The sequence below is a fragment of the Sinocyclocheilus anshuiensis genome, unplaced genomic scaffold, assembly GCF_001515605.1.
Source record: "Sinocyclocheilus anshuiensis isolate Anshui unplaced genomic scaffold, SAMN03320099.WGS_v1.1 scaffold151, whole genome shotgun sequence".
Classification (NCBI taxonomy): domain Eukaryota; kingdom Metazoa; phylum Chordata; class Actinopteri; order Cypriniformes; family Cyprinidae; genus Sinocyclocheilus; species Sinocyclocheilus anshuiensis.
Window position 1 is genome coordinate 563,977 of NW_015548199.1, and position 12,577 is coordinate 576,553.

General features: G+C 40.4%; 1 protein-coding gene across 1 annotated transcript in view; it reads left to right on the plus strand.

Annotated features, from left to right (window-relative positions):
• Positions 1-2,280, plus strand: part of grid1b (glutamate receptor, ionotropic, delta 1b) — a 484,036-nt gene extending 481,756 nt beyond the window's left edge. The window contains exon 16 of the mRNA XM_016439916.1: positions 1,787-2,280. Coding sequence (XP_016295402.1) covers positions 1,787-2,203 — 417 coding nt within the window. The 3' untranslated portion in view covers positions 2,204-2,280. The remainder of the gene's footprint in view (positions 1-1,786) is intronic.
• Positions 2,281-12,577: the final 10,297 nt, after the last annotated feature.

Consider the following 12,577-nt stretch of genomic DNA (forward strand, 5'->3'; position numbering starts at 1 on the left):
TTTGTGTATATATACTGTATATATATATATATATATATATATATATATATTTATTTATTTAATTTTTTTTATAAAATCTTACGTCATTATACCTTAAATTTTAACCCAACTCTCTTCATTAGTTAAGACAAATAGGATTACTAAACAGCGATGAGATTGTGGGAAATGTGTGGAAGCATGTATCCCCTTGGAAATATTTGTAGTCTGCTTCAACCTAACATGACAGACTAATTTACCCAGTTCAATTGCTTTGCAATTCCAGGCATAACTCCTGACCTATCCCTCCCTAAAGCTTCATTACTCTCTAATGTGTCTTTGCATTTGATGCTGCAAAGCTTCATTAATCTACATATTTGAGGATGCTGTGAGATCTTAACAAATTATTTTGTGTAACAGATTGTGACCTTACTATAACAGTGGTGGACTCTGGAGCCAATCTGTATTTCTTCTGCATAATTCTAAAAAATAAAATGTATTAATTCAAAAAAATAAATATTCAAAATGAATTGTAGATTAGTTGAGACTTATGGACTAGTCAGGCCTCTCCACCTTGGCTTTGAATTACTAAGTTAAATTTGCTAAGTTCAAATAGTATTCAAGCAATGGAGCAATATTCTCTCTCTCTCTCTCTCTCTCTCTCTCTCTCTTTTTACAATTTAATAGTTTTATTGTTTGATCCATATATACTCTGAACTTTATAATTCCTAGAGGAAACATTTACAGATGAAGTTACAGCTTGTATAACAGTGTAAATTTGCTGTCCCCTCAAAATATCTAAACACAAAGCCATTCATGTCTAAACCGCTGGCCACCAAAGTGAGTACATCCCTAAGTGAAAATGTCCAAATTGGGCCCAAAGTGTCAATATTTTGAGTGGAAGCTGTCCTGTTAAACCGCTGTATGGTCTTGGCCACTGTGCTGCAGCTCAGTTTCAGGGTCTTGGCAATCTTCTTATAGCCTACGCCATCTTTATGTAGAGCTTTTTTTCAGATCCTCAGAGTGTCTTTGCCATGAGGTGCCATGTTGAACTTCCAGTGACCAGTATGAGAGACTGAGAGCGATAACACCAAATTTAACACACCTGCTCCCCATTCACACCTGAGACCTTGTAACACTAATGAGTCACATGACACATTAGAAAATGGCTAATTGGGACCAATTTGGACATTTTCACTTAGGGGTGTACTCACTTTTGTGGCCAGCGGTTTAGACATTAATGGCTGTGTGTTGAGTTATTTTGAGGGGACAACAAATTTACACTGTTATATAAGCGGTACACTCACTACTTTACATTGTAGCAAAGTGTCATTTACATGAAAAGATATAATAAAATTATTACAAAAATGTGAGGGGTGTACTCACTTCTGTGAGATACTGTATTTATATACACAGTATATATATAATGAGCTTGAAACAAACTTTGAAAACACTTTAAATTACTAAATTCCAAGTACACAGTATTAAAATGCATGCTGTTTTAACTTAAAATTAACTACAATCATAATTAATGTACATTTTAATGTTGATGTCTTTTATGAAATGCAGGTTGGTTCCAGCACTAAAGTTGTTAGTGATGTTAATTGTAATGGCAGGTTTAGTGTCACTCGAAAAATTATTATTTTACATGCCCAATGGCCAAATTTGATTTCAAGGTGCACATTCTATAAATCTTCTCTTTCAAACACAAATAAGCCTTACTTGCATGGAGCTTAAAAGCAAAAATCCCATCCTGGAACCAGCAGATCTCAGCCTCTCTGTCCCTCCTTTCTTCTCTCACCCTCTCTAGGACAAGGAGGTGAACCTGGAACAGGTGCATCGGCGTATGAACAGTCTTATGGACGAGGACATGGCACACAAGCAGATCCCCGCACCATCTATCGAGATCTCTGCCCTGGACATCGGCAGCATGCCGCCCAGCCAGCAGCGGGAGGCTGTGCGAGACTACCCGGGCACGGGCCTGTCTGTGAGCACCTTCCTCCCAGAGCAAGCTCATGGGGTGGGCCGGACACTGGCCCAAGGTCCTGGCAGCACCCTACCCCTTCCTCTCAGCAGCTCCACCATGCCCTCCATCCAATGCAAACACAGGGCTCCCAACGGGGCCCTGTTCCGACAGAGTCCCGCCAAGACGCCCATGCCAATGTCCTACCAGTCAGTACCAGGAGGACCCATCCCAGAAGCTATTGAGCATAGTACATCCATCTAAGGTCATCGTCACCATGTGCTGCCTCACACTTGCTTTTCAAAGGAAGAAAGCTGAGCTGCTGTTGGAGCTTTGGAAACTGTGGCAGTGTAAAAAGAGGAGGGGGGGGTTGGGTTTGGGAGTATGTAGAGATTTTTATTATGAAAAAAATGAAAACATGAGAAATAATTTTTTCTTGTACATATTTGTAAATACTGAAAGAGCAAAGTAAGTAAAAGTGTATTTTGAATATTCTCAATTTTTGAAGTTGAGTTACAAAAACAAATGAACAACAAAAAAGGACATTTAAAAATAATTCAAAACGACTGTTTGAATGGCTTTGTGAATTTTGTTCTCTATGGGTAAAGACTCAGATTCATTGTGATTGTTTTCTAAGTGCCGAAATAAAAGATGTCTCTCCACGTTTTGTTACTAGATGATCATACACGGCTGTAGGAACCCAAAAACTGAGCGCTGATAATTATGCACCCCTTTTACAGTCATAAACCTTCTTCAACCTGCAAACAGTGAGGCCATTTTAATTTTGCTTCCTTTTCTGATTTTGGTTGTTGATTACTGATATAGATTTTTGTGCTTGTATTGAGTTTATATTGTTTATGGGTTTACTGAACAAGCAAAGGCTAACCATTCAAAATAGTATAGCAGTGACTTGTGCAGAAATGCCATGTCAGACAAGCTAAAACTTTGCAATCATGGCAACAGCACTGAAAAAAGTTTTTTATTTTTTGTTTTGTTTTGTTTTGATTTTTTGTTTAGTTTTAACTGTGTTTTCAGACTATTTTGAAACTATCAATCCGTGAGCACAACCAGCCCAGAGAGAACAATTATATTCCAGAAACATAGCGACACTTTAATTTGTCGCACATCAAGGACATTTTACACCAGTTCATGCTGTCATTTGTAAAACAGCTGTATTATCATTGCTTTTCTGATATTCTGCCAAAACTTTTTTTCTTTTTTTGTACAACTGTACAACAACTCACACGGAGTATATAGACAAAAAAAAACTTGTATATGAAATGATTTTCATAATTTACATGTTGTGATATCTTTTTTCCTAATGAGTTGCAAGGGAATACTGTATGTGATTGGTGTAAATGAAGCTATGTTGGTATGCCCACAACTGGACAAACATCTCTTGCAGGCAATTCTAATAGTCCAAACACACATATTAATTATTTTTTACTGTACAATTAAACTTTTACATTTCTTTTTACATGCTGTTTTTTAATCGTTTTTCAGGAGGGTCGGACCAATTATGAATCTCAGCCGTGTTATGTTAGTGACCTAAACCAGAACAACCTTATACACTCACTCCATTTACAGCTACCTGTGTGTATTTTCCTGTTGCCATTCCACAGACCCTCTGAAATTTGCCATTCGTCAGCTCACAAAGAAAAGGACATTTGTCAGCGTGGAGCACATAGACCATTTTCCGAGAAGATTTCACCCTGTACATGCTTGTCAGTCATAACTCAAGGTTGTATCCTGTATATTTTGTACAAGTCCAAGTAGTTACTAATGTGAACCAAAGTGATATATTACACAGTGTAACACAACCTGTGGCTTTGAGATGCCGACAGTGGTGGTAAGGATGTGTAATTTGTAGGGTTAAGTGTCTTCCCTGCCTTACACTTGTGCCCCTTTGATTTCAGATAAAAACATCCAATATTCCATGAAATATAACAGTATCATAGCATAGTCTGTAACATTACATCTAAGGGAGACTCTTATTTTATTTATGAATATGCTGCTTGGAGTTTCTTGATCTTTAATAAAGAAATATGGTTTACATTGTTTGATTGATGCTTCAGTAATTTTGCAGTTGTAATTTGGTGAAATACTGATGTTTGTTGGGTACAAATGAAGATAAAGTACATTATCATCATTATAATCGACAACATTTTGTACCTTAGTATATTTTCTTTCTTCATATTTTTGTACCATTTTGTGTTCCAGAGCATTGTTTCATATTTTTGGACCTGTTTCTGAGAACATCAGAAATTAAATTAGTTAATGGCTCATCAGATGTAGTAGGATGCATTCACAGTTTGATGAGAAAAAATTCCCTGAAATAGTTGTTGGATGTAGCCAGACCATACCGTATTTGTTGCAGTGACATAACAAATATCTTCTCAACAGCATATGTTATTCCCATATTCGTTGTAGTGATGTTATAGTAACTATAACCAAATTTACAATAAATATAAAAATGTATTGCAGAATTGACCTGAAGCCAAGTCATGAGAGACTGTTATTATGTAAATTAACTAAAAGGTGCATTTTATCACTAAAAACCATAAACACACACACAGTTTACAAACTTTGTAATGAAGCAATAAGCAATAAGTTGTGATTTATAATGATTTTAAAACAGTTTAGGGGCTTTGTTAAGCACAGAGCGGAACACCAGCTTAACTTTTCTAAAATGACTATAAATCACTGTTTCACAGGGCTTATTGCTTTTATACAATGTAAGAATGATGTAAAGAGATCACAGGTATGTGTTTATAGAGTATTTTACAATGGCTTTGAATGTGGCTTACCAAATCATAATCAAGGACCAGCACTATCCTTTTTTATGAAGAGAGATTTGTCTTGTGCCCAATTCACAAAGAAAAAAATATATTTGTCACTGAGGCAAGTACCTCTACAAAGATAATAAATTTAAAACAACATCAGTTTAAGTAAAATGTTTGATAAATTTTGTGCATTTCCCAAACAATTCACAATTCATAAGTCATGACACCTCTCAGAATATATTTTACTATTAACAGATCTGGAATGGAAGGTAAAGTTGCTGCTTTTGCTGTAAACTTTCTACTGCTAATACACACTGTAGTGAACATGCATGACCTGCAGCTGCACTAACAGATATACGTCATAGTCCTTGTAAGCAGATGTAGACAGGTGGTGCAGGGGAGGAGAAAGACATCAATGAGAGAACTCTGATGCAGTGAGATGCTTGCTTATGTGTAGCAGACTATTTAAATGTGAGAGCAGATGGATCAAGCAATCATTGACTGCAAATTACAAGCCGAGGTCTCATCAGTTTGTGCTATGTATGTGAAACTTTTATTATTGTTGTTTATTATTGTAAATGATCTGATAATCATAAGTTATCATGAATTAGGTGTACATTTCAAACATCTTTATTGTTCATCTTGTTAATTGAGTGAAATCATGTAATCTAAATTTATATTATATTGCAATAATTTCATTCACTGATTAAAAATTAAGGCATGTATCACTGCTAAATACAGGTGGAAATGGGGTCTAAAATGGATTACTGAAACCAAATATGGAAATGCATGTGACAACATTGCATTGTAAATGCTATCATTCCTTTAATATGTTCCTGTCAGCAATAGAGAGGAGTAGTAATACACTCCAGTAGTGAACTTCTCTCAAAAAAGAAGCTACACTAATGAATCAAAATTGTAAGGACAATGCTTGGAACACAAACCTAGTACATGCAATGAACGGAGACTCAGAGTGTGGTTGTATCTGTAGAGCTTTTCCAGTCCAGTGCTGTGATTGACAGTTGACATTAGAGCTGGCACACCTTTCCCAGTTTATCCCAGTTAATATTTAAAATATTAGTAATTTTCTTAGACACACCACTGTTTTGCTTCAGAATACATTGATTCACCAACTGGGGATGCATTAATTTATTTAAATGTGTTTGTGTTCATTTGAAGAAAGAAAATCATATACAGTACATTTTGGATGGCATAAGGGTGAGTAAAGCCATAAGCCATCATAATTTTGCCTTTCACCAAAAAAGAAAAAAGGCTTAGAATCTGAGCTTAGAAAGAGAAAACGTGTTTGGCCCCAAAGCCTTCTGACATATGGCACAGCTGTGCCTCTGGCTTTTGTTTTATCTTTGCTGTGTCATGTTCGTTTCTTGTTTATTTAGCCCCTGTGCTGCTAGTGTTCTTTGTCAGGTCCTGTCCCACCTTGACAGTAACGTTGATGTGCTCAGTTCCTGTTTCTTTTTTTTCTTCTCATAGATTGTTTATAGTGTCTTTATGCTAAAGTGTTTAGTGCTTCATTAAAATATTGCATCTGACTCCTGCTCTCCTGTTTCTTAGTTCACCTGTTGTTATACCAACCATGCAGGGAAACTCTAATCTTCTCCCATGTGAGCCATAAAATAATCTGTTTTGGTTCAGGTTTGTTTGATTTAGGGTTTGAGCTGAACTCTGCAGGACAGTAGCTCTCCAGGAGGATGGCTAGGAACCCCTGCTTTAAGGACAAAAGTCAATTTGAAGATAGTGCCAACTAAAGCAGGGGATCTCAACTTTGGAAGTTGAGGTCAACTTTCCTGCAGAGTTCAGCTCCAACCCTGATCAAACACATGTGAACAAACCAATCAAGGTCTTCAGGATTACTAGAAAGTTACACGCAGGTGATCAAGGCTGGAGAAAAAACTATGGAGGAAAGTGGACCTTGAGAGCCAAAGTTGAGAACCTCAGGACCCGAGATTCACCCAACCTTTTGAACTCGCTCTTAGACATAAGACTGAGACTGAGAATGGCACAGATGTCATATTTACATATAAAAAATTGCATATTATGTTTGATTATTATGCTTCAGTCTTTCCACTCATTATTCATTCCATTAAGATTTACAATTGAATTGTTTATCATATTTGTATATGATGTTTGATATGTGTGTGATTGTTAATTCGTATTGTGCGGTATTGTCAGTGGTCAGGCCCACCAATACGTCATCACTCATCAGCAATTTTACAATGTGGTTGGAGCTGAAAGTGGCCATACAGTCATGAGTGTAAAGTGAGCACAGGAGGGGGCTCTTAAAGGATTAAGGAGAAGTGTCCAGATAAAGTCACAGCATTGATTGTGTCACACCATTTGCTGTTGACAATAAGACACATGCCCTTGATTTACTGGCTTCTGATGTTCTATCCCTAGGGTGTACTGAGAAACAATTGGCCGTCTACACTGATTGATAGTACTGACAGGGTCAGCCATGTTTCAGTCAGAGAGAGCATATTACAGTCCCTAAAGTCTTGTTGGGATTTAATTCTAGCCTATCATCCTGCTTGAGTTAGAATAATGTTGTGGTCTATTTCATGAATCCAGTAAGTTTGAGTTTAGTTTGAGCAAACATGGTAACTTGGCTAATCTGCTCCACTTTATATTAGGTGACCTTAACTGTGTCCTTACATTTAAATTAAAATTTTAATCATACATAAATTAATCATGTTTTTAATAACTGCATGTAATTACATCTGTAGTTAATTTCTGTAATTACATTTATAGTTACACTGTTGAACCATCCTTTACACCTTAACCCACCCTTAAACCTACCCATACCACCAAACCTGTCCCTAACCTTACCCATATCCCACCTCAATAGCAGCAAAAGTGTTTTGCAATATAATATGAACACAATAAGTATATTGTACTTATTTTTTGATGTAATTACATAGTTAAGGCCACCTAATATAAAGTGGGACCCAGGTTTTTTTTTCTGGGTAAGAGATCACAGCCAAAACCTGTATCAATCATCTATGAGCAAAGTGACATACAACTGGCACAATAAAATTATATCCCCCTGTATCTCTTGCTCCAAATGAAAGCAGTTCACAGTGACAAATTTTGCTGCTATTATTAATTATATTTTATTTTATATTAATTAGATATATTATATCCTTAATGCATTACATATAAGCAATTATATTTTGGCAATTAATATTCAACTTTTAATTTAAATTAATATAAGTGCACTAAAACAGTCATTTTCATTCAGAAATTGCTAGTAAACTGGGGGATCACGTGACACTTTCATGAGCCCAGACACACATTAGCCAAGCTCCGCATCTGTAGCCCTTCATTTACTGTTGTCCGACTCCTTTTCTTACATTTGGGGTAGTTTTTTTTTATTATTAATTGTAGTTGGTTTGTAGATGTCACACAGTCGGAAACTTGTTTATCTTTCACCATCATCCTCGCCAATTAAGAAGAAAACTAAATCAGCAGCGGCAGTCCAAGCGGACATGGAGGACAACATGGCGATCACTATAAAGCGATTTCACCTCTCACATGACTACAATCCAGAATATGTGCTGCTAGGGCTACCTGAAGGGGCCGAGAAAGATGACCCAATTTGGCTTTCTGAAACGGTCACTACCGACCTGGATCCCATCACTTGTAATTTTCAATGTACATGGTGTAATTATTTATATTTGCTTCCTCAGAGAATATAAATACTTTTTTTAACCCCACTTTATTACTCGTGTGAACTCGAAGTTATTCTGTTCTCTTATAATAGGGCTAATGGCGGTGTTCTAGACTAGAGTGTTGTACAGGCTGTCATATTACTCTCACTAACGAAGACAGGGGAGGGTGGCAGCCTGGGGTTTGTGTCCACCCCAGTCTGTAAAAGTTCTATGGGATGGGCTTCCTTTGTGTTAAAGGGTTTTTCGGTGAGGGAGGGATGGGTTAAAGGTAGACTAGAGATAATTCATTTGCAGCATTACTTTGTCTCATTTGTTCAATTCACTTATTTGTTTGATAGTTATGACTGAAATGAATATACTAAGTTGTAATGTCAATGGTTTAAATGGCCCCCATAAACGTACAAGTTTTTTAGAATTATTGCGATGAAGAAAGGTTTACATTGCTTTAATCCAGGAATCTCATTTGCGGAAGGATGATGTTCATAGATGCAATAATAAATATTACGAGGTGGTCTCTTTTCGCTGCGACTGACAATAAAACTAAAGCTGTATTGATAATTGTTAGAAGGAATTTCAATATTTCCATTTTAGACAGAAATGGTGATAATGCTGGCAAATTTTGAGATAGTAATGGGAACAGATATGAATGCTGTAATGTCCAATGACCTTGATAGATCTGGCAGTGGTTAGTGCAGCACAACCCTGTCATCTCCTGGAAGATCCTGAAGTGGGGCAGTAAATGTTTCCCTGACTGTTTCCCTCACATTCCTCAACCCTCAGCACTCCGTCCCATGACACTCACCATAAATTCCACCTCCATCGAAAGCCCAGTGGATAAACAGTCAGTGGATATTCCGTCCTGCTATGCCCCCTTCAGAGATGTCTTCTGCCCGAAGAAAGCCAGTCCCATGGCCTAAAAGAAGGCCATGGGACTGTGCCATAGATCTGTTACCGGGTGAGCCAGTGCCCCGTGAAAAGATTTATCCCCTATCACTCCCAGAACAGAAGGCCATGGAGGAGTATATTGAAGAGGCTTTACAACAAGGCTGCATCCGCCCTTTAATGTCCCCTGCTGCTTCGAGTTTCTTCTTTGTGGCCAAGAAGGACGGAGGCTTGCGGCCTTGTATTGATTACCGGGCACTTAACAAGTTCACCATCAAGTTCCGTTATCCACTTCCCCTCGTTCCAGCAGCTTTGGAACATCTCCGCGGAGCCACCGTCTTCACCAAGTTGGACCTCCGCAGCGCCTACAACCTCATCCGGATACGTGAAGGGGACGAGTGGAAGACTGCCTTCATGACCCCTACTGGCCATTATGAATATCTTGTCATGCCGTATGGTTTAGTCAACCCCCCTCCGTATTCCAGGACTTTATGCATGAGGTACTCCGGGAGTTTCTCCATCGGTTTGTTCTCGTCTATATTGATGATATCCTCATCTACTCCCGGAGCATGGCCGAACATCGCCACCATGTTGCGGAGGTCCTTAAACGCCTGAGTGAGTTCCATCTATTCCTCAAGGCAGAGAAATGTTCTTTCCATCAACCCTCAATGCAGTTCCTTGGATACAACATCGACAACGGTGGCATCAAAATGGACGAGGGGAAGGTGGAGGCCAGAGGTCCTTAAACGCCTGAGTGAGTTCCATCTATTCCTCAAGGCAGAGAAATGTTCTTTCCATCAACCCTCAGTGCAGTTCCTTGGATACAACATCGACAACGGTGGCATCAAAATGAGGGGATGAGGGGAAGGTGGAGGCCATCAAAACCTGGCCTGTACCCACCACCATTAACCCTCTGGGGTCCGAGGGTGTTTTGGGGCCTGGAAAAGTTTTGACATGCCCTGACATTTGTGCTTTTTTCAGTATCTTAAATACACATTAATGACTAAAGTCTGATTACACTGTAATCAGCACAAACTGTGCTACAATAATACACGAGCAGCATGAATATAGCCTACATGTTTGTGTTTTTGAGAAAACATTTATGCATGGTTAGTAAAAAATGAAAATTTTTAAGTCATTAAAATAAGGCCATAAAACTCATACATAACATTTGTTCACAAGACTTTTGAGAACTGGATGTGATAGACTAGAGTTTTTACTATAAAATGATGTGAAAATCATCCTGCTCAATCATTCACAAAAAAACTATATATTGATTAACTTTTGTAAGACATTTTTGTGTTAGAAAGGCGTATGAGAGGGAGTGACAATGGCCATGAATATTAGTGATTCACACCTGAGAGACAAAGGGCCCTCCCCTAATGGCCCATCAGTGTGACTGTGACTGAGGCAGGTAAGAAAGAATGTGAGGAGATTGAAATAATGAGGGCTTTAGTTATTTGTATTTTATTTACAACACAGCATAATCAAGTTGGAGGGAGCACAACATCCGTTCACCGTCCTCACAGACCACAAGAATTTACAATACCTGCGAGACGGCAAAAGACTCAATCCTTGCCAGGCTCGATGGGCATTTTTCTTCACAAGATTCCATTTCACCATATCCTATCGTCCAGGTCCGAAGAACGTGAAAGCTGATGCTCGCTCAATCCAGTGGACTTCTACTCCAGTTCCCTCCACCAATGCTTCTACAGTCACTCCGCAGGGCTGCCCACCTGGTTACAGTATGTCACCAGAGCACAACGCACTCCCTTGATTCACTCCACTCACACTTCTCTGGGCACTGGCCACCCAGGGGCCAACAGTACCCTCTCGCTGCTGAAGGAGCGCTTCTGGTGGCCCAATATGGCCAGGGATGTGAGAAGATTCGTCCAGGGCTGTTCTGACTGCGCCATCGCCAAGAGCCCTCGCCATTTACCATCTGGCAAACTCCTTCCGCTGCCCATTCCCAACCGCCCCTGGTCACACCTAGGAGTTGATTTCATCACAGATCTGCCTGTTTCTGATGGTAACACATGTGTGCTAGTAGTAATAGACTGATTTTCTAAATCCTGTCGTCTTCTCCCCCTCAAGGGCCTGCCTACAGCAATGGAAACTGCTGAACTCATGTTCAACTCTGTCTTCAGATATTATGGACTCCCTGAGGATATTGTCTCTGACCGGGGACCACAGTTCATATCGAGGGTTTGGAAGGCCTTCTTCTCGCTCCTAGGTGTGACCGTAAGCCTGTCGTCAGGATACCATCTTCAGTCTAACGGGCAGACGGAGAGAAAGATCCAGGAGGTAGGACGCTTCCTATGAATCTTCTGCCATGGCCACCAGGACTCTTGGAACCAGTTCCTAGGCTGGGCCGAGTACGCCCAGAATTCCCTCCGGCAGCCTTCCACTGGACTCACTCCCTTCCAATGCGTACTCGGTTACCAGCCGCCCCTATTCCCCTGGTCTGGGGAACCAGCCGATGTCCCGTCCGTCGATTACTGGATTCGAGAGAGCGAGAGGGTCTGGGACGCAACTCACCATCAGCTCCAATGGGCAGTGCGCAGGCAGAAGATGACAGCAGACCTTCGAAGATCCGAAGCTCCGGCATACCAACCTGGTCAGAAGGTCTGGCTGTCAACACGGGACATCAGGCTGCGCCTGCCCTGCAAGAAGCTAAGTCCCAGATACGTTGGTCCCTTCACCATCACCAAACAAATAAATCCGGTCACGTACCAACTTCAGCTTCCTCCTCAATACAAAATTCCCCCCACATTCCATGTGTCACTGCTCAAACCTCACCACCCTTCTGTTTCTGCCTCCACAGAGCCTGGCCCGACAGAGGACGATCCAGGAGGTTGGACGCTTCCTACGAACCTTCTGCCATGGCCACCAGGACTCTTGGAACCAGTTCCTAGGCTGGGCCGAGTACGCCCAGAATTCCCTCCGGCAGCCATCCACTGGACTCACTCCCTTCCAGTGTTTACTCGGTTACCAGCCACCCCTATTCCCCTGGTCTGGGGAACCAGCAGATGTCCCGTCCGTCGATTACTGGTTCCGAGAGAGCGAGAGGGTCTGGTGACGCAGCTCACCATCAGCTCCAACGGGCAGTGCGCAGGCAGAAGATGACAGCAGACCTTCGAAGATCCGAAGCTCCGTCATACCAACCTGGTCAGAAGGTCTGGCTGTCAACAGGGGACATCAGGTTGCGCCTGCCCTGCAAGAAGCTAAGTCCCAGATATGTTGGTCCCTTCACCATCACCAAGCAAATAAATCCGGTCACTTACCAA